A 23,583-nucleotide genomic window follows, 5' to 3' on the forward strand; every position below is an offset into this window, starting at 1 on the left:
TCCTGGCGTCACTGTCACTTCCGATGTTTTGGCTTGCTTCTGACCTGAAACAGAATTAAACTGCAACAGATGTTTAGAACTCAACAACTTTTTCATATATTCAGCCAGTGTAAAATCAGCTTCCTGGTCTGATGACATGAGAGGTTTCCAATGGGGGGTGTGTAATAAGCCCTTCCATACAGCTTTTCAAAAGGAGTCAGTCCTTTTGCTGTAGGGACAGTTCTCATGCTCAACAGTGCCAGAGGTAAACAGTACAGCCAGGTTTTTCCCGTTTCAGCTATCAATTTCCTTAGTTTGCTTTTTAGTATGCCATTATGCCTTTCAACCAGCACTGCAGACTGCGGATGATATGCATAATGATTTTTAAGAGAAATACCAAAAAACTTAGCTGCTGTATAGTTTGATTTACAAAGTGTGTGCCATTGTCACTATAGATTCTCTCTGGGATGCCAAACCTAGGAATAATTTCCTTAACAAGTACCTTTGCTACTGTAGCTGCATCTGGATTTTTGGTTGGAAAAGCTTCCACCCACCTGGAGAACATATCTGTAATGACAAGGCAGTACGTCTTGTTTTCACATTTGTTAAGTTCTATAAAATCCATACAGATAGTGTGAAACGGATATGGTGGTGTGGGAAAACTCCCTCGTTCAGGTTTTATTGCCCCTTGTGCATGATGTTTGTTACAAATCTGACACATTAAACAAAATTTTTTAGAATAGTTTGTAAATCCATACGTTGTGAACACCTGGTTCGCCAGCTGTACCATCCCCCCTGTTGAGACATGGCACTGCCCATGGCTCAACAATGCCGCATAGCGGAGCAAGTTAGAAGGTAGTATTGGTTTTCCTTCCTTAGAGATGTACAGCCCCTTTTCGAGGACTGCTCCTCGTTTCATCCAGTGCTGTTTTTCTGCATGCTTAGTGAGTGTCTGCATTGTTTTTAACATATCTGAGTTCAGAATTTCAGAGGGTTGTAATTCCTTATTTAGAAAGAATACCTCTGTAGCTGCTTATTTTGCAGCTGTATCAGCTCTTCCATTACCTTTCAAAATTATATCTTGTTGCTTGGTATGAGCTGGACATTTGCAAATGGCCACTTTTCGGGGCAACTGAATGGATTCTAAAAGATCGAAAATTAACTGCGCATGATTTATAGGTTTGCCAGTAGATGTTATCATCCCTCGGTTTTTCCACTGTTGTGCAAACACATGTACAGTGGAAAAAGCGTACTGGCTATCAGTGAAGATATTTACACATTTACCCTTCGCTAAGGTACATGCCCGTGTCAAGGCAATCAATTCTGCTGCCTGTGCAGATAAATGTTGCGGTAAAGATTTTGCTTCTACAACCTCAGTATCAGAGACTACTGCATATTCTACTAGGTTCTGTCCTGCAGGGCCCCTTTTGCACGAGCCATCCACGTAATATGTCACCTCGGCGGCATCCAAAGGGACATCCGTGAGATCTTTTCTAGGTAATGTCTTTTGCTCGATTATCTGCAGGCAGCGGTGTGGTGTGCCATCTGCAGGAGTTGGGAGCAGAGTAGAGGGGTTTAAAGTCGTGCATCGTTCAATTGTCATATGAGGTTGGCTCAACAATATGGTCATGCAGGAGAGATGCCTAGCAAGGGAAAGATATGCTACTTTTTCCTGTAACAAAATAATCGTGACTGCATGGGGTACCCTCAAAGTGAGAGGGTGAAACAAGACTACTGAGGCCGAAGCCTGCACTGCCATTGCTGCCGCAACTACTGCCTGTACACAGTGGGGCAGGGATCGCTCCACTGGGTCTAATTGTGATGAATAGTAAGCAATGGGATGTTGCTTATCCCCATGTTGTTGTGTTAATACTGATGTCATATAACCCTGCTTGCAATCCACTGTCTGGAAAAAATGCTTATGATAATTAGGCAAACCCAGAACTAGAGAGGATGCTATCAATTCCTTCAGTTTACAGAAAGTGGATTCTGCCTCTGTTGTCCATTGTAACAGGTCCTGTGCTGCCATGGGTGTCCTATAAATAAGGTTAGTTAAAGGTGCAGATTCCAGGGCATAATTTGGAATCCAGCTTCGACAAAAGTTAGTCGTTCCCAAGAAGGACATAATTTCCTTCTTGGTGGTAGGCTTTGGTGCCTGCAAGATTGCTACCTTTCTGTCCTCATCTAAAGTTCTACTTCCCTTGGATATTACATATCCCAAGTACTTTACCTGTTTTTTCCAAAGCTGAAGTTTGTCCTTGTTCACTTTATGTCCCTCAGCAGCTAGGAATTGTAAAAGTGCTATTGTATCTTCCCTGCAATCCTGCAGGGTGGGGGCTGCCAATAAAATGTCATCGACATAAAGTAAGACCTGACTACCCTTCGCTGGGTTAAATCCTGCCAAGTTACTTGACATTTCTTGTGAAAATATCATAGGGCTTTCACAATATCCTTGTGGTAGTCACGTGTATGTATATCTTTTACCTTGAAATGTAAACGCAAACCAGTACTGGCTGTCTGGGTGTATCGGTATTGAAAATAATGTGTTACTAATATCCACCACAGAAAAATACTTTTGTTGAGGTTTTAAGTCATTTAACAGAGTGTGTGGATCTGGCACTATGGGTGCCCTTGGTATTACTGCATCATTTACAGCTTGTAGATCCTGAACCATACGCCATTCTCCATTGGCTTTTCTGACCAGAAATAAGGGTGTATTATACAGAGAATCGGGAGATTCCACTAGCACCTGTCCCTTAAGTAATGCTGCTATGATAGGTTTTATTCCTGCCTCTGCATCCTTCCGTAAGGGATACTGTCTCTTTTGTGGTCCAGATGCTGACTTTGGTGTGATACTAACTGGTCCTGCCATACGGATAAGTCCTACATCTGATTTCCCTGCTGACCAGAGGGTTTCTGGTATATTCCGCAAGGCATTTTCTTCTTCCGTCAATAGGAGTACCCATCAGCTGTTTTTGTGAGAATGCAAATGTACAGCTGGGTTAGTTTGAGTTACCCAATTCAGTGTTTGTACTTGTATTCCCTGTCCTGACAGCTCCAATTCTGTTTGTTTTTCCCATCTTGTGACTCTCTCCCCTAGGTCCTTCCACTGTATGTTTTTATTCTTGGTCAAACTAACATGTGGTAGTCGACTGGATTCATAAAGTGTCAAAAACTCCTGGGGCAGTGAACAGCTGGCTACGCTATTCCCTTCTGTGTCCCAGTATAAGTTTCTCAGTACCAATCTGCTTGTGCGATGCTTAAATAACTCTCTTTCATACTCCTTATCAGGTCCTGGTGTGTTACAAAAATACAGGGTACAATGCAGTAGGTGCTGTTTATCAATGTCAAGGGAGGGAAACTTACTGATGGCTATGTTCATCAGTTCTTTGGTCACAGTCTGTGGACCAGTCGTAACCAGGTCCTGACTGTACCAATAAAACGTCTCGCCCCCCGATTGCACCACAAAGGTGTCACCTCATCACTGTGCTTCCATACCCTGCATAGTCGGAACCACCACTATATCAAATAACTCTGAGATCCCTGCCCAAGAGATTAACAGGGCATTTTGCAGAAACTACATTCTTACCTTTTTGTGTCAATCCTGAAACAGGATCAGTTATTGTGGGAGAGCGGTTCACGATATAGCTGCCCATTAGCTGCTTTAACTAATATGTAGTCAGATGACTCTGATTTTTTAGGCAATTCAGAGGGATGTATCAGGGTCCGTGATGCCCCTGAGTCACATAGAAATTTAACCTCTCTGCCTTCCACCAAAAGTGTAACTTCTGGCGTCGTATCTGCTAAATAGAGTTGCAAGCTTAATAAAGCTAAGTCTAGTACTTCGTCTTCTGTATTGTCATTAATTTCTCTTACTTCCTCTACTTCCCTTTTCACATCCTCATTTGTCCTTTCTCTACTGGTCTCTTCTAGTGATTCCTGACTATCATATAGTCAGTCTTCACCTTCCTTATCTTCCATTGTTGCCTTCTTATTTTTCCTGCAATCCGTGGTTAAATGTCCCTTTTTACCACATTTAAAACATTCTCCCCTCTTTTTGCGTCCTTCAAAGTCTTCTGATCGCTGATCAGACTGCCTCCCTCCCTGCACATTCTTCCTGCCCTTTTTCCCGGGGTGTACTACATAAACTTCTGCTCCATCTTCCACGGAGAATACCTGAGCCTTCTTTTTCCTTTTGCTATTAAAATGCCTTTCAGCATGTCTAGCATATTCAAGCAGTGAGTGTAATCTGCTTGTTCGATGGTCAACCATGTGTTTTGTAATGAAACTGCTTATTAGGTGCACTACTACCTTTTAGAAATGCATTCTTTAACTGCTGTTCATTTGGGGAATCTTGATGTTAAGTTGTCAATCTCGCCTTCATTCTTGCTTGATGGGTTCGGAGCCGATCCTCGGCTCCGACTCGGCACTTTGCTAAGCTCGAGAGTCACTTTTACCAGCTCGAGCCAGCCCCATATCCCATGATGCAAGGCGGTAAGTACCCAGATCTCGTTTGCCGCTTCGCTGATGAGGTCCTCCTTTTACCAGCTCCTGGTAAGTGTTTATATTTAAACTGCTAGTTGCCCCTATCAGATAAAAAAATCATTTTTCTTAAAAATCTTTCACTTTTAGTTAATTGTAAGCCCCTTTTTGACTAACTTTATTCTTCCATCTTCTTTTTGTTAGTCAGGCCTTTCTTTCCCTCCCATCCCCCCCCCCCCCTGTCAGGGTGTGTGTGTGTGTGAGGTTTTTTACTTGTTATCTTTAATTTTAATTGTCTGATTTGGGACTGTGTGTGTACTGCTTGTGTAACCATAATGTCCAAAGAGCAGAGGGTCTCAGGCTTCAAGAAGTGTGACTCGTGCTGTCAGAAGATGTCTCTGACAGACGGTCACACTTCTTGTTTATACTGCCTGGGACCTCTCCACCTGCAGGACTCCTGTGCAATATGTCACTCTTTTAGCCAGAGAGTCCTGCAGGAAAGGAGAAACAAGCTTATTTTAAGGGGACTCCTTAAACCGGAGGGCTCCCCGGCCAAATCGGCTCCGGGAAAGCCTTCCAAGACTAAGGCCCAGGCTTCTGTATCTAAGTCTTCGGCCTTGGCTCCAACTTTGTCGGAGTCGAGATCGGCTTCGGCTGGAGCCGATCTGACCTTGGCTAAATCCTCGGCACCGATGGCTATCGGTGCCGATACTACTATGGTCACTTTGGTGTCGGTTCCGACTGGCTCCAACCACCATGTGGCCCAGGCTTCGGTGTCGGTGCCGACCGGCTCCGACACCACTATTTCGATGCCTGCATCGGCTCCGGCTGGAGCCGATGCATCTAGATCTACACTCGGAGCCGAAAAGTTATGGGCTCCGACTGGATCCGTGGGTTTGTTGGCTCCGATGGTTCCTTCGAGGAAGAGGTCTAGGTCTCCCTCTTTGGAACCAATTCTGTCGGCTCCGGCCTCACCTCTTCTTTCGGAACGGAGCCATCGGAGCCGATCATCTAGGTCTTCCAGGTTATCAGACCATGATTTACAGAGGGTGGTAAGCAGATTATTAAAATCACAGGCACTGGCCCAGATGCTTCATAGTCCGTCTCAACAGACGACTATTAGTCCACACCCCCTTCAAGTTCCTCCTTCGACTCTACGCCAGAGTTTGGAGCTGGAGTCTACGGGAATAGTTACGGCTATGGCTGAGGGGCAGATACCCCCTCCTTCTGCACCTTCAGCATCTACTCTTATCTCCTCCTCGAGACCTTCCTTGGAGGGATTCGGTGGTCGGGCTTCCCTGGTCTCCTCCGAGGGGGTGAGTGGCATTGGACCCTTGTCCGACCCCGCTCTTCCCCTTGGAGCTTCGGCCTTGGTGAGCTCGGCTCTGACATCTGCCTCGGAGCCTTCCCTTTCGGTGGGCCCGGGAGTCCCAGTTTCTTCGGAACGGGTTCTCTCGGATCTCCCTGGGAGGGGAGCCTTCGAGGTGATGAAGAGTGAGCTGGCCACTGGGCTCAGTCAGCAGTCTATTCCCTTAGCTCCTCCCTCTATGCTGCCTGTCGATATCTCTTCCCTCTCTCTTGCTCCCGGACCTAGAGATCCACTGCCTCAGGTTTCCCCACTGGGAAGAACCCCCTCTTCCGAGGATTCTCCTGACCAGTCAGGAGATCCTCCGCGCAAGAGGACTTGTAAGAGAAACACCTGGACTCCCTGAGTCTACCACTTCAGATACCGACTTAGATGAGTCGGAGGGATCCCCAAGATCCCCCTCTGAGGATGTCTCCTTTTCAGACATCCTGGAACTCCTAAAACAGAGGGGAAACTGGCCCTCCATAAATCCCTCCGAGGATGAGTCGGTATACCTAGAGGCGTTTGGATCTCGACCCTCCACCTCCTGGGTGTCTCCTCCTTTCGACCCCCTTATGGAGGTTATTGCTCGGAAGGCTTGGGCTGCTCCTGATTCTGTAGAGCCAGTTCCTAGGAGGCCATCTAAATTTATTACAGCCCCTTCTGAAAAGCAATTCCTTACAAAAGGTGTCCCTGTTGATGCCATGGTGGTGGCGGCCACCACTAAGAATGAACTTGCAGATCCTTCCGTACCAGTCCATCCTCCTAATAAGGATTCTAGGACCATGGACAGGTATGGTAAGCGGATGTTCTCCTCAGCGACCTTTGCCATGCGTTCACTGAACTATTTATGTCACTTCACCAGACTCCAAAGGGACATCCTTAAAGAACTAGGTGAAGTAGTACAGGATCCTACAGCTCCAGAGGCTCAAGAAAAGATAGCTTCTCAGCTAGGAATCCTTAATTCTATAGCTAACTCCTCCATGGGGCTGATTTCGTATGCAGCAGATGGAGCGAGTAGAGCCGCAGGTACAGGAGTGGCTCTCAGACGTCAATCCTGGATGCGGCTCTGTAATTTTGCAGATCCCTTTAAGGCGTCCTTCACAAATTCTCCCTTTGATGGGTCAGCTTTGTTTGGCCCTCAAGTGAAGGATACATTGACCAGGTGTGAGCAGGACGGCAAGACTCTTTCTGCCGTAGGGGTCCGTTTTTCTACCCCCTCTAGACCTTACCCCAAAGGTCAGAAGGGTGGAAAAATGTGGTTCCGTAAATCCCAGGGAGTCACGCCAGACACACATGGTCAGTTTACCCCTAGAGGCAGAGGGGGTAATAATAACAGACGCCGTCCTAGAGGCAGAGGGGGTCCACAAAACCAGGGAAGCAGAGAGCCTCTCTCTGACAAGCCCTTCCAGCATCCCTGAGATGTTGCCCGACTGTCCATCCTTGGAGGCAGTCGGGGGAAGACTATCGCTGTACCCAGAAGCCTGACGTTCCCTCTCACAAGACAGATGGGTACAGTCGGTCATATCCGAGGGATACAAGATTCCTTTTGAGGAAAGTCCTTTCAATCACAAAAATTCCCTTCCAGACGTGCCACCCGGTCTAAGGGAAATAGCAAAGTTAAAAGTATCAAAGCTTCTACAAAAAAGGGCCATTCAGCCAGTTGCAACAGACCATTCAGAGCCCGGAATCTACTCAAGGTTCTTTTTGGTCCCCAAAAAGACGGGAGACTGGAGACCAATATTGGATCTCAGCAGACTCAACAAGTCTGTGAGAAAGACAAGATTTCGAATGGTCACACTTCAATCAATTTTGCCCTTCCTGGGCAAGGACATCTGGATGTGCAAAATAGACCTTCAGGATGCGTACTATCACATAAAAATTCACAGACGCTCCAGAAGGTTTCTCCGCTTTCGGCTGGGGTCCAGTCATTTTCAATTCAGAGCCCTGCCCTTTGGTCTCACTACAGCCCCCAGAGTGTTCACCAAATGTATGGCAATGGTCACGGCTCACCTGAGACGTCAAGGATTCCAGGTGTTTCCGTATCTCGACGACTGGCTCCTTTCAGCCACCACCAGGCATCAACTTCTCCAAGCCAGGGATTACACCCTAAATCTCTGCACTCAATTAGGAATTTCGATCAACTACGAAAAATCCTCCTTGTTGCCCTGCCAGTCTATTACTTTCATAGGCGCAAACTTAAACACTGTTCGGATATCAGCAACCCTCACAGACCAAAGAATCTCAGATATCCAAAGTCACGTGCGGATCATCCTTGCCAGCAAAAAGGTGCAAGCCAGAATGGTTCTGAAGGTGTTGGGCCTCATGGCAGCGGCCATTACCCTTCTTCCCTTGGTCCGCTTCTACATACGTCTTCTTCAATGGATGTTGTTCACCCAGTGGTCTTACCAACAACTTCCCATGCGTCACCAAATCCTGGTGACACAAGTTTGCAAAAATCATCTATCCTGGTGGATTTCTTCTCCCCAGATTCATCAGGGCAGACCCTTTGTATCCCCGGCCCCGGTAGCCACAGTCACTACGGATGCCTCCCTGATCGGGTGGGGGGGTCATTATCAGGGCAGGATGGTTCATGGGACGTGGCAACCGTTCGAATACCACCTGCACATAAATGTCCTAGAGATGAGAGCAGTGCTTTTAACGTTGCAAGCCCTCAACGACTTTCTTCCCTTGGGAACAATTGCAGTTCACACAGACAACATGTCTGTAGTATGGTATATCAACAAACAGGGCGGAACCAAGTCCTACCCCTTGTGTCGAGAAGCTCTCAGACTTTGGCAATGGGCGATCTCCTCTCATCGGTTTCTGGTAGCAACGCATATCCCTAGGAAAAACCAACATTTTAGCGGACAGATTGAGCAGAGCTATTCTCATGCCTCACGAGTGGTCTCTCAAACAATCTATAGTGGAGGAGATTTTTCTAGAATGGGGCCGCCCATGTTGCGATCTTTTTGCTACTCCCCAAAACAGCAAATGCCCAGACTTCTTTTCTCTCTTCCCACTGCCAGGCCATCCCCCCAGAGACGCTCTTACCCAGGATTGGCCCCAGGGACTTCTTTATGCTTTTCCTCCTTTTCCGTTGATTCCACAAGTACTCCAGAAAGCCACCATTTTGAGAGCCAAAATGATTCTCATTGCCCCCTATTGGCCTCCACAAATTTGGTTTCCGTTCCTCCATCGTCACCTATTGGTGCAGCCATGGCATCTGGACCCAGTGCCAGACCTTCTGATTCACCAATCGGGTCAGCTGCATCGGTCTATTCCTTCTCTCAACCTCACAGCTTGGTTGCTCCACTTCCTTCCTTAGCCAGGCTTCCTATGATCTCTAATCCTGTTAGGGATATCATAGTGGCTTCCCTTAAATCCTCTACTAGAGGGATTTATACCAGCAAGTGGAAACACTTCTCTTGTTGGGCAAAATCAAAAAATATAGATCCCTTTACTGCTCCTGTTCATGCAGTTTTGGATTTCTTAGCGGAAATCTTTCACTCGGGCTCTTCATCTTCCACGGTCAAAGTTCAGTTGGCTGCTATCTCGAACTTTCATGTCGGGTTTGCAGATCACAACATTATGTCCCACAGGCTTTGTAGAGCCTTTCTAAAAGGAATTTTTCTCCTTAAACCTCCTGTCTGGAGTCCTCCTCCTCAATGGGACCTAAATCTAGTGCTGACATCCTTAATTCTTCCTCCCTTCGAGCCAGCTGTTTCATGTTCCCTGAAGTTTCTTTCATGGAAAACACTCTTCCTTGTTGCTATTACCTTGGCCAGGAGAGTGTCAGAACTTCATGCTCTATCTGTTCGTCCCCCTTACTTGGTCTTCCACAAGGACAGGGTATCCTTGAGAACTAATCCAACCTTTTGCCTAAGGTGGCTTCAAAACTAATTTGAACCAATCTATTGATCTCCCTGTATTTTTCCCTAATTACTCAAACAGATCGGAACAAAATTACATTATCTTGATGTTCACCGCCAACTCAGATATTATTTGGACAGAACAAAACAATTCAGGAAATCCGATCAGCTCTTTCTTTCTTATGCTGAAAATAAGAAAGGCCTTCCTGTCTCCAAAGTGACCTTATCTAGATGGCTTTCTTCCACCATCTCGAAATCTATCAGCTTAGGGGAAAACAGCTGTGCTCAAAACCAAAAGCGCATTCAACCAGAAGCTTAGCCACTTCCACAGCTTTTCAGGCTAGACTTCCATTAGACACTATTTGTGCTGCAGCCACTTGGGCCACTCCTCATACCTTTGTTTCTCATTACAAATTGGATTTGGCCTCCAGGGATAGAGCCAGTTTTGGCTCTACAGTTCTCAAGAGTCTGTTCCATTGAGCCACCCAGGATAGAGGTGCTAGGGGCGGTCCCATCAAGCAAGAATGAAGGCGAGATTGACAACTTAACATTGAGAAGTTATGTACCTACCGTAACGTTCCATGTTAGTTGTCTTCTCTCGCCTTCTTTCTTGCGACCCTCCCGCCTGCCCCCTGGCCTGGACAGACCTTTTTCTCCCTATCTGGAAGATTGCTTCTTAAGACCAGCTAGTTCTGGCCTTTTTTATAGCCCATCCTTTAGGCTTTTTGCCTTTCTTTCCTTCTAGGAAAGTTTTCTGTGCTAGGTGTTGTTGCCTATAGGGACCAAACGAGATCTGGGTACTTACCGCCTTGCATCATGGGATATGGGGCTGCCTCGAGCTGGTAAAAGTGACTCTCGAGCTTAGCAAAGTGCCGAGTCGGAGCCGAGGATCGGCTCCGAACCCATCAAGCAAGAAAGAAGGCGAGAGAAGACAACTAACATGGAACATTATGGTAGGTACATAACTTCTCATTTTTGATCTTCAGGAAACTTCATTCCACAGTGGTTGTTAAAACATTCTAACAGTCTAGCAAAATATTGGTCAACTGATTCACCCTCCTGCTGGACACATTGGTTAATGCAAGTCCAGTCTGCCCTAGGTTTCCATTTTTCAGAGATGCAGTCTGTAAGTCCTTTTACTCTTGTATCTAATTCTGCACTGCTGTGTGGAAGTGGCTTTTGTGCAGCATCATAGAATTCCAGTTGCCACAAATCATGTACCAATCTCGTCTTACAATCTGTCTTACTACCTTTTCTATTTCTTCCCCATTTAAGTTGTAACTTAGCCTCATTCCTTGTAAATCTTCTGAAAATTTCCTGAAATTAAGTTTCGGATGGGGAATCCCTTCTGTAGCTTTCCTGATATCTTCCGGAGTCCAAGGTCTGTATACTAGGATGGTTGGACTCTGATCTTCCTGTCCTGCCTGAGGGTTTGGTACTTCTATAAGTGGGCATATTCTTCCACGGGTCGTGTATCCTTAACTACTTGCCATAATTCAGAGCCGCCTTCTTGATTATTTCCCTTTGTTCGGGACCTAGTTTCAATGGGATCTCTGATTTTAGCTAGTTTCAATTTTATAATGTCCAATCTCCAGTGAGCATAGGATATAATGGGGGTGGGTCAATTTGTCCACTTGCTCCGTAATCAGGTAAAGGAAGGGGAGGCGGAGGTGCCGATGCCACTACCAAATTATTGTCTTCCTTATCTAAAAACATTGTCTTCGAATCTTTGTTCTTTTGGTCTCTGCGGTTTGCTTCCTCCAGCCACCTGTGTGCCTGGGGAATTCCTGTCGTTGTTTTTTAACTTGACACTTAGAATCAGGTTTGAGTTGCTTGATAAGTTTGATAAGTGAGGATTTTTCTAATTTACCATCAAATTCATACTTAATAACCCATTTTGAAAAGTATTTAATATTGTCTGCGCGCTGTGACTGCATATATTTTGCATCTTCCGTTAACGCTGGATTTCCAGGTGTCTGCACAATTATTACCCATTGTTCCCTATTTTGTTTGCTATGTAGACTGTTCAGAAAAATATTACCTGATGCCTTCAGATTTTTACGTGTACCACGAATTTTGTTAAAGTCTCTTCAGAATGACTGTCTAAAAGCCTACTGATCTGTTTCACCTGATCTATGACAAGATTGTACCTTTTCTATCCCTGAGTGTAAGAAAACACAATCTGACAGAAACAGTGCACATCCAGTCCCTGATCTTGAAACAGAAAAAGTAGATTCACCTTACCTGAGCCCACATGATTGATCGCTGATTCGCGGAAAACCCGTCTTCAGTCGCAGATCAGAAAGTGGCTGGCTTCTTTTGACGACAATTCAGTCAGAGGACTTTACATATAAGAAGAACCAATTTGGTTTCTTCCCCGTACGGTTTCAGCCACCTGGCCATCTGATCCGTGGTGAAGAGAGGGTTCCGGCTTGAAGGACCAATCTGTAAAGAAAAACACAAAGATGAATGCACATAAGCTTCAAGCAAGGCACCCTTTATTACTTGCAGCAAGGAGACAAAGCATGTATGCACAAGGTTTGTCTGATTTTCCATAGCTCAGCATGCTGTTCTTATACAGTTTTCTGAATGTGTACAAGAAGGTATTGTTAGATTTACTGCTGACATGGTCAGAAAATTGCTGTATTGCAAAAACATGATTGAGAAAAACAACCTGGCCTTGGGCTTATTTCAGCTCTCCCTTGTTTCTCACACTCCTTCAGCTGTCGAGTTCTGATGTGATACATTTGCCTAGGGTCAAGATACAACCCTGGCCTCAATACATTCTGCTGACTATGGTAGACTTTCAGGCGTCAATTGTCCTCTTATCAAGGTATCCTGCAGCTGCACATATTTCACACAGAATAAACGTATTAATTTCTTTTTAACCCTAAATGCATCTAAGCTTGCAAATTGCAGTTATACATTTTCTTAACATCACATCTGTATTCTACTGCCTTTGTGTTTTCTGTCAGTGGACCAACATTGCATTTCTTATTTCTCTTTTCTACTGTCATCTTTTATTATTCCCACAATAACATATCAATTCCAGGCAGGGTCAAGTCATATTCTATCAGGGTCTTGGATTCATCAGTAACTTTGTGGAAAGGGGTGGACTTCAGAAGTTTTCTAGAGGCAACAATTTGCTCCTGTACTTACTTTTTCAAAGCACTACAACCTAGATTCCTTTTCCATGTCTACAACAGGCTTTGTAGGATCATTCTGTAGGGGGCCCTGCATCCTCATCCTTCCTCCTCCTTAATCTTTATAAGCTATGGTATTCTACCAATATAGTAAAGCTATTGCCACACTGATAAACTTACCATAAAAGTAGATGTTTGAATGATTACTGTTGCAGTCACAGCTCCCTCCCTTCCTCTCCCTATATTTTTTGTTTGAGTTTTTGTTGTTGTTGTTATATTGAAGACATTGATTGTTATTTATTAGAACTGACGTCTTTAAGGACTCTAATCTCCATCTTTCAGTTGGTAAAAAAGCTGTGAAGGGCTTGACACCCAGATTTCTGATTTTCTCTTTTTCTGCTTGATCACAAATCCAGTCTGGATGAGTGGAAGGTGGAAGCTGGATAGCTGTTCTCTCCAAGGCAGAATATAACCCCTACAGTTTTGGCTATTGCAGCAATAATGATTTGAACATCTGCTGTTATGGTAAGTTTACTTACACAGCTATTTTTTCTGGAGTGTTAATATAGGTTGAAGGAAAACAAGACTGTAAATTCTGAAAGTTTGTAAAGTACTAAATAGTAAAATTTGTACTTTTGTATTAAATATCAACAGGTGGGTCTAATCATATTCATGGCACTGATAGGAAGCTATGTTCCTGCTGTTGAAGCAGAGATTGGAATGCTGGATGGAATTTACACACGGATACAAAGTAGAGAGTCTGTTTCTGTGGGATTATCAACTTTCATGATTGATCTCAACCAGGTAAACAAGTGAACATAGAAATTCAGTGAAAGTACTCATACACCCTTCAGAATCTAATATAACTGCATTATTCTTTTGCTTTTCTGAATGCAAAAAAGGAAAAGCAAAGAATGTCATTACATTATTCTCATATTTTTTGTTTGATACTGATTTATATTGTTTTGGTTGGGGACGAGTGTATCCATAGTGTAAAAGCAGTATTACTGTACAATATATGCTCAGTGCAACTTAGGAAATTAGGTTTTCAAGATAAGATTCTTTCATTGTCATACATTTATTTTTTTTTTATTTTAGGTGCACCACCACAAAAGGCAGTGGTGTATCTATCTATCTATCTATCTATATATATATATATATATATATATATGTGTGTGTGTGTGTGTGTGTGTGTCTACTAAGTTTGTCTTCACTGCTGTTCATTCTGATGAGTTGTTGGACCTTTTGATGGTGAAATTAAGTTAGGCAAAATATGACTGGAAGGTGGGAAACTTCTATATACTCCCGAGCTCAGGAAAAGAGCATGGTAACAGGTTATGTGGTAATATCTGTGATAAATTTCATCAGGGATACAATGTAATCGTGGGGGACATTAACATTCCAGGAAATAACTTGAATTTTCCTTCATCCAAGTCTACTGTTGCAAACAAAATTATTGAAATCTGTACTTTATGCAACTATCATTTGCCACTTTTCAGTGCTAGACGGGTTTATCTAAACAGCTCTCGAGCAAGCTACTTCTTTTTGGTAGTAAGTAACAATTCCTCTTTTTCATCTCATTAGTGATTTCTTTCCTCATTTGTAATACCCAGCTCCTCTTTCTTGCTATTCTGTAACACGATTGGCATTTCTGTTATACCTACCTTCATTGGTATTTTCTCTCCCCCTCTTACTATTAATTCTTCATACCATCATTGGTACATCTCTTTCTTTCTTCCTTCCTTCCTCCTTTCCCATGAGGTAAACTTTCATACCATTGTTGGTATGACTTCCAAAACCTAAAAATCTAAACCTTAATTTTGCCCGCCTTCCTTGCTTGTTTGTTTGTGTGAGTGCACGAGCACACATGTAAATGCTTGAAAAACATAAGGGAACATCTGGCTTCAAAAGATGCCAGGACTGCGAATGCAAGCTACCTAATTCTGATAGACACACCCTATGTATGTATTGCTTGGGCACGGTGCACATTCAAGAAGACTGTGCCATATGTCATGGCTTCAGTCACTGGGCCCTTTTTGAGAGGAAATAATTTTCCCAGCCATTTAAGTCTTCTTTCATCAATGCTTCGTTTGATGCAACATCTCTTTTTGGCCCTAACGTTAGATACCCTGGCTAGATGTGAGAAGGATGGAAAAACCCTTTCTGCTGTGGGCCTGCGCTTTTCCACTCCTCAACGGTCTTACTCCAGAAACCGGAGTAGTGGGAAGCTATGGTTCAAAAAGTCCCAAGGGCCTTTCCAAGACTCATGTGGCAATGATTTCCCCCGAGGCAGAGGGGGAAGTCGCAATGGAAGACTCTGTGCTCGAGGCAGAGGTGGCCTGCAAAATCAGGGTTCCAGAGACTGTTTCCCTGGTAACTCTTATCAACGTTCCTGAAAGGAGGCCTGACTGCTGTCGTCTGGAGGCAGTCGGGGTACAATTATCCCTGCACCTATCTGCCTGGCTCAAGATAAACAGTGGGTGCAGAGGATTATCACCAAAGGCTACCATATCCCTTTCATGGACAAGAAGAAATAATTGAAGAGAATCCCAGACATCTCACCCAGTCACAGGGATGCAGCAAAAAGTTCAAAAACTGCTCAAAAGGAGTCATCCAAGCAGTCCCACCAGACCAGATAGGATCCAGATTCTACTTGAGATTCATTTTAGCACCAAAAAAAAAAACAGGACTGGAGACCGATTCTGGTTCTCAGCCAGTTGAACAAATCGGTTCAACAAACCAAATTCTGAATGGTCACAGTTCAGTCTATACTTACGTTTTTGGAAAAAGATGATTGGATGTGCTCAATAGATTTTCAGGATGCATATTACCATATAAAAAAGGGACAAGCGATCCAGAAGATTCCTATGTTTCTGGCTGGCAGCCAGTCATTACCAGTTCAGGGACCCTGCCCTTTGTTCTCACAACAGCTCCCCGGGTGTTCACCAAATGCATGACAGTGGTAGCAGCTCACTTCAGACTGCAAGGATTCCATGTGTTTCCATATTTAGATGACTGGCTTCTCACCACTCCCACCAGGCATCTACTTTTAAAGGCAAGAGACTACATTCTTCAAACATGTTCCTTGTTAGGAATCTCTATAAACTATGAAAAATCCCATCTAGAGCCATCTCAACAATTGGAATTCATAGGAATGATACTAAACATGAGTACAGGCATCGCATCTCTTCCCCCAGAAATACTTCAGAGAATCAATTCACAAGTCAGATTATTTGCAACAAAAAGGTGACACAAGGCTGCTGCTACAAACCCTAGGCTCAATGTCAGCTTTCATTACTCTAGTTCTCCTGGCTAGATTCCACATGTGGATTCTTTATTGGCTGTTGGCGTCCCAACAGTCATTACTGAATCAACCACTATCCCATCCAGTATTAATCACCAGCTTGTACAAGAGAGACCCGAGTTGGTGGCTTCACTCCAATGAAATTTTGTCAGGCAGACACTTTGTTCCTCTTCAACTCCAAGCCATAGTGACCATGGACACATCCCAGATGGGATGGGAGGGGATTATCTGGGAAAGACAGTCCAAGGCACTTGGTCCCAGCTAGAGGCCAATTTGCACATCAAAGTTCTAGATATGAGGGCACTGCTCTTAGAGTTGCAGGCATTCCAAGATACCCTCCCCTCTGGAATGATTGCGATTCAAACAGACAACATGGCAGTAATCTTATATATCAACAAGCAAGGGGGAACCAGGTTTTACCTTCTTTGTCAAAAACCACTCAGAGTATGGCAATGTGTGATTTCATTTGACTGCTTTCTAATTGCAATGAGTATTCTGTGGAGCTCCAACGTGATTGCAGACAAATTGAGCAGAACCATCCTAATGCCTCATGAGTGGTCTCTCAATCCGTTGGTGGCGGAAAAGATATTCTGCCTCTTGGGCCAACCTGCTGCAATATTTTTGCATTCCACCTGAACAAGTGCAGCAGCTACTTTGCCCTAATTCCCCCAGTGAAGGAGTCACCAAGGGACACTCATCTTTACAATTCGCCCTCCTGTCTGTTGTAAGCCTTTCCCTTGATTCCCCTCATATCACAGTTTCTAAAGAAATCCAACAGGTCAAAGAACAAAATAATTATCATTGCCCCATTCTGGCCATGTCAGGACTGGTTTCACTTTCTTTGGCCTCACCTAATTTGGAAACCTTGAACACTGGACCCGGATCCAGACCTTTTTTCCCAGCCAGGTGGACTAGTTCATCTGAATCTGCCAAATCTCAAGCTCACTGTATGGCTTCTCCAATTCCAATGATTGCCAGGCATTCGACTCTTGCCTCCCCAGTTCAAAGAATTGTTCTAGCCTCCCACAAACCTGCGACTAGAAAGTTGTACTCCAGTATGTGGCAAAAATTTTAAAAATGGGCTTTTAAGATGAATCCTGTTCCCTTTTCAACACCAGTCAATAAGGTTCTGGAGTTCTTAACATTGCTTTTGGAAGCAGGAGCATCTGCCTCGACCACATGAGTGCATCTAGCTGCAATTTCATATTTTCATAATGGTTTAATGACACTAAGTTAATGTCCCACAAACTCTGCAAAGCCTTTCTAAAGGGAACCTTGATGTTCAGACCTCCATACAAAGACCCTTCTGCACCTTGGGACTTGATTCTTGTACTTCAGTCAGTAAGTAGTTCCCATTTTGAACCTGCTGCAACTTGTGATTTGAAGTTTTTATCTTGGAAAACATTGTTGCTGATAACTATTACTTGTGCAAGAAGGATTTCTGAGCTACAGGCCTTATCTTGCATACCTCCATACCTTATTTTTCACAAAGACAAGGTTTCCTTGAGAAAAAATCCTTCCTTTCTGCCTAAGATAGTGTCCAAAACCAATATCAGACTATTCACCTCCCAGTTTTCTACCCCAACTTCTCTAACAAGGGTGTAATGGCTTGTGATATTGGACTGCAGCCCCTCCAGCTGTAAACCAAAAAAAAAAAAAAAAATCCCAGCTATAAACCAAAATAAAAAAAAAATCCCAGAACTCCACGCATATGTGTTCAGAAACTTGAATCCGGACTGCTGTTTAACCAGTCCAGATTCGGAAAGAAGGCAGCAGATTCAGAAAGATGGGACAGGGAACTGGCATGGACTGGAAGTGGATCAGACTGCAATGTCTACAGTCTGTGCATACTGGGAATGAGCTAAAGGTGGCAGGAGGCAGCACACAGCACCAATAAACAGGAGCTGCTGCAATTTGAACTCAGCATGGGGAACTGGCTTACTAATTCCGGGGATGGGGAACTGGCGTGGGACGAGGAACTGGCTTGAAACAGGAGCTGCTGCTGTGGACTTTTGAACTGAATGGAGGATGGGACAGGGAACTGGCATGGGATGAGAAACTGGTTTGAAACAGGAGCTGCTGCTGTGGACTTTTGAATTGAATGGAGGATGGGACAGGGAACTGGCCATCCGGAGCGAGCTGGATGCACTCAGGTACTGGTGTGTGTGTGTGTGTGTGTGTGTGTGTGTGTGTGTGTGTGTGTGTGTGTGTGTGTGTGTGTGTGTGAGGGGAGGTTTATTCAAATCTGTGTGTGTTTATATCTGTGTGTGTGTGGGTGTATGTGTGTATCCACAACAATCTTAACCTTTTCAAATACTTGTCTCCCACTGCCCTTTCCCTTTCTTGCTACAGTCCTGTACAGATTCCTAACTAGGCTAAGCTCTATTTTAAGGAATTATCTGTGCACATGGACAGAACCATGATGACATGGCTATGCTAATGCTCTGCACAGTAGAAGTATGATCTCTGTTACTCTGGACAATTCAAATTGTGATACAGCCCAATATTGCACTATTATAATATCTAATAAAGGTAATAAATATTTAATAATGCTTCATTGTATCTTCTTATTTTGCAATATGATCTACTCAGATGCTATTTATGTATTTAATAGGCTCATAGGTGTATACTAGACTAAGCCCTGGAGACTTTACAAGCCTAGCTCATAAGGATTACCCTGGCATTGTGCCACCCATCCTACAATAAAAACAGAATATGTAATGATTGACTCAAATATATATATATATATATATATATATATATATATATATATTTGAGTCAGTCATTACATATTCTGTTTTTATTGTAGCTCCTCTTTAATTGGAATGATATAAGAATGCTGGGAATGGTTTTGGGACTAGTTCTGAAGAAGTCGCCAGATTGGGGATGAAAGCGCTTAACTTGTTTTAGATTTCTTGTTGTTTCATGCTGTTGGTTATCCCGTGGTTCATGGATTTTGGATCCAAGTACTTTTACAGTGGAATTTTTATCGTACATTTGGTTTGCACAATAAAGCTGTGTTCTTCATCACCAGCTGGCGTTTTCCTTGTGGATTATCGATTGTGGTAATGAGGTTGAGATCTCTGGAGCGTGTGGTGTGGAGGGATTTACATTTCTTTATTTGTAGCATTTCTAACAGTGCTGGGTCAGACATGGCTTTGTAAGTCAAGTGGAGATCGCCTCCAAGTAGGTGATATGTGACCGAGAATAGTTGGAGTTTTTTAAGTCTGTCCATACAGGACAAGTGTTTAAGGCCTAGGATCCTTTTTGTGAGGTATGTTTGTAGCCTCTCCAGTTGTTGCAAGTGTCTAGTGAGGTACATGCCAGATAGGGCATTGTACTCTATGATTGGCCCAATGAGGAATAGTAGAGGGAGACAATGACCTCTTTCTTCCTGGAGGCAAAACCCTTAGTAATGAGATGTGCCACATAGAAGGACTTTCTGACCACAGTGGCAATGTGGTAGTCAAAAGAGAGGTTGCTATCAACCTGTGTTCCTAGCTCTCTCGTAATGCTTTCTGTGTTCAATGGACTACCATCGATGTGGTAATTCAAGGGAACTGGGTTTTTTCCAAGGGGGATGATGACACATTTTTAGGCATTGAGCTTTAGGCCCTGGTTCTGACACCATTCGTTAGTCTCAGTGAGGCCTTTCTGTAGATTTCAACATCACTTGGGGAGTTAATAATAGCTCCTTACTTGCAATCGTCTGTGAACTTTGTCAGCCAGAGTCCCTTCGTGTTGGCTTGGACTTCAGAGTAGTAGATATCATACAGGAGAGGACCCAGGACCGAACCCTATGGGATGTCACTTGTGACTGGTCTGCGGTCTGACTTGGAGTCAGCTACTTTCACACTGTGGGTTCTATCTGTTAGTCAGTTTGAGACTGCCTAAATCAGAACTTTACCATTTATAGCTGATGCAAGGCTCCACAGCCCAGTTGTCTGTCTCTCTCATTCTCCCCAAAGCTGCATCCATTACAGTTTAGCAACTGTTTTAGAAGGCAACCTTTAAAAGAAACTTGGGAAGAGGAATTACAAGAAGGTTGGCTTCTTTAGTTTAGCTTGTGGAGAACTTCAAACAGACTTTCAATAAATCTGCACAAATGTTATATAGAGGCACATGTTGACTAAATTGTAACTTTGTGTGGAAACTAACAATAATTTTGTTTAACTTGCACCAGCAGAATGTATGGCTCTTTGGTAAATTAAATTGTTTTCTACAACTAAATATTGTTTTAGCTATGTTCATTGTGATTTGCATTTTTCTTCTGAAAACAGGGAACTCACTGTGATGTTAAGGTGGTTTGTTTGCTTCCAAGAATGCCATGTTTTATCCTGTAGTCAGGGTGACATGTCAATGCCTGTAGAAAAACAGGAATATCTCTGTCTGCAGACTCTGAATTTAAAATTTTGGAAGTTGTGGATATTTAGCTGATTATCAGTGAAAATCAGTACAGCTAATGAACCCATGAGACTGCATTACTTTGTTTAGCAGATGTCTATTAGTGTTTGTGCTGTAAAATGGAAAATAATTTTTTTAAATGAAATCCAAATCATCGTAGAAGTAAAGCAGTATGCACATTACAGTATTTATGGTAAATGGGGTGAAATAGCCAAGTAATGGGACATTGGAATGGCTGCAGGGGAGGAGGCCCCATTCGACCATGATTTTATGAGGGGGGAAGGGCGGCAAACTCAAAGACAGCCCCGGCTGAAATATACCTCTCCACTGTCCAGATTTCCACAGAATGAATAGATTTTTGCTTCTTATTTTTGGTTTGTCCCTCATAACATTTGTGTTTTTTTGGCAATTCATTTAGGATTGAAGTCACTAAATAATGACAGACATTGAATTTCAGACTTCATGCCCTTCTGAAAAATGCATGCTAAAGCAAGACCTGTTATTCTGGCAACTAAGTTTATACAACAGCAATTTTTAGTACTGTCTGTATGTTCCCCCAGTATATTTGGCCTTGTCCAGCTTTCCTGTGTTGAGGTTGAGAGGTACAGACAAATAAATCACTTTATAGAATTAGGTATATCCAAGCAAGCCTCTCAACTGTCCCCGACTTTGGCTCAAAATGTTGCTCTCCCCTAATAATCCCTCTGCAAAATGACAATTTTGGAAGAAAATGTAGAGGTTTTACAGTTAATAAATAACTGTAATGATCAGAGTTATAGATTACTTTTATTTCAGAAATGCATGTAGATTTTCCTATTTGTCAGCTGTTCAACTTAACAGTACTAATATTAAAAAAGTGACTCTTCTTTGACTGGTTCCCAGCTGTATTATGTGGCTATTTTATATTTTTGCATCACATTTTTGGTCCATTTTTCATAAAATTGTGGTTTCCTGGCAAATTATTGGCAAATCATTAAAGACTGAAGTTAGAAAATAATGACAGGCATTTGAGTTTCATTTTTATACCCTTCAGATAATTCATACTAATGCAAGACCTACTATTCTATATCTTTCTAAGTTTATAAGAGCAATATTTAACAATTGTCCTTATTTTTTAGCCTTTGTCCCACTTCTATTTATGGCTTTGTCCAGATTTCTTGCTCTGAGGTTCAGATGTATGACAAATGTGGCAGGGCCATCACTGTCAGCCAGAGACATTTCAAATTGTGACATACTTGTTGCACCCTACTACCCCAAGTAGTGACTCTGGATGTCTCCAAGCAAGGCAAGGAGCAGTTATGCAGTGCAAGTGTGCAGAGTATCCCCCCATACGAAGTAGACACAAGTACTACAGTGGCTTTTCATCTGTCCTTGATTTTGCAGAATGTTCTGGTTTTCTGTCATATTTTTATACTGTTGATTTATGCTTCTTATTCAGAAAATGCATGTTGTTGCAGTGCCTGTTGCTCTGTGTTTAAGTAGCAATGCTTTAATGACCATCTGGTAAGCTTGTCTGAGATTGTAAGATGCAAGTAAGCTTTAATAAGCATACTGTTAATGAATTACCAACATTGAAAACCTTTTTGTTTTTGCCTGCAGATAATATTTACATAACTAGATAACGTATAAGCCATAGGTATTAAAATGCATATGACAATATTTGTAATAAATGACAGGATTACAGTATTTTCAGAAGCTCATTACATTTGTTAAAAACTTGCAGTCATCTTTGCCCTTACCTGTAAACTAAACAGAATGACAATCTATCATGTGTGGTCCATAACCTGTGCAGTAATCTAAGCAATTTATCTTGAGCTTGTTTCTTGTTTGCTGTTCATTTTTTACTTTGATCATGTTTCCCCCATAAAACATGTATATAGTTGTCAGGCAGCAGGTCTTTTTTGGATAAACATTTTTACAAGGGGGGTATCACAGAGATTGCTACTTTCAGCATGTTACTTGGTACTTTTATAAAGCTGAATATAAATTATAATTAGAACTGCAGTGTAAGGAGAAGTGGTTTGAGCTGAGTGCTGTTTGTTTTTTTATACTTGATTTTGACTAGTATCCAGTAATGTATTTAAAACATAATTTATTTTTTCATGCCTCACAACCTTTTTGTTTCCATCTAGATATTAAATAAGCTGTCATGTAGCCAATGCACTGAAATATTTTTATTTCTTCTACACTTCCTTTTGCCTTGATTGGACTGTCATAATGATGATTTGGCACCCAGGGGTAGCATATTTAAAATCCCAGTTTTGGTGGCTTTGAGCATAGCTCCGCCCCTTCTAGTTGGACACACCCCTTCCCAATTGACCCCACCCATTCAACTGTCTCCTGCAGCCCCCCTTTGATTTGAAGTCATCAGCCGCCACTGTTAATTGTCTTCATTTACTAGATGTACATAGACAATTGCATTTTTACCTTCACAGAACAAAGGAAATCAGAAAGTCGGACCAGTTATTTCTTCTGCTTCTATGGGAAAATCTGTTTTTAAAGTTATTTTATCGAAATGGCTTAAAGACTGTATAACTTTCATTTACAACAAAAAGAAAGTGCAACTAACGAGACATTTTAAGGCACATTCAACTAGGGCAGTAGCCACTTGTGCAGCCTTTCATTCCAGAGCTTCTACTGATATTTGTGCAGTGGCTACCTGGGCTTCCCCTCATACCTTTATTACTCATGACAAGCTGGATCTGGCCTCTAGGGGCAGAGTGTCCTTTGGCTCGATGGTGCTCAGGAATATTCTTCTGGAGACCTACCTGGATTTTGGTAGCTGAGGACTCTCTCCCACAAGTCAAGGATTAAGTGAATATTGAGAACATCAAATAAAGAAGTTATGTCTTACCATAACGTTTCATGTGTGTTGTCGATCTTCACTTATACTTGACATCCCCACCCTCCTTCCCCCTGCCCTTTGGTTTCTTGGTGGAATTGATTTTTCCTGAAAGATTGATTCTTTTCTTGTAGGAATACAGACATGGTCTCTAACCTATTACTTCCAGTTTGTCACTCGATCTGAGGTAATTCAGCGAGAAGCATTATGGG

The 23,583-nt window shown here is 42.9% G+C and overlaps 1 protein-coding gene across 1 annotated transcript in view; it reads left to right on the forward strand.

Moving 5' to 3' along the window:
- MSH5 (mutS homolog 5) overlaps positions 1-23,583 on the forward strand; it is a 2,353,005-nt gene that overhangs the window by 1,954,862 nt on the left and 374,560 nt on the right. Inside the window, exon 24 of the mRNA XM_044083236.1 lies at positions 13,476-13,625. Coding sequence (XP_043939171.1) covers positions 13,476-13,625 — 150 coding nt within the window. The remainder of the gene's footprint in view (positions 1-13,475; positions 13,626-23,583) is intronic.

The sequence above is a fragment of the Protopterus annectens genome, chromosome 9.part0 (genome assembly GCF_019279795.1).
Source record: "Protopterus annectens isolate FY-2018-M chromosome 9.part0, PAN1.0, whole genome shotgun sequence".
Taxonomy (NCBI): Eukaryota; Metazoa; Chordata; order Ceratodontiformes; family Protopteridae; genus Protopterus; species Protopterus annectens.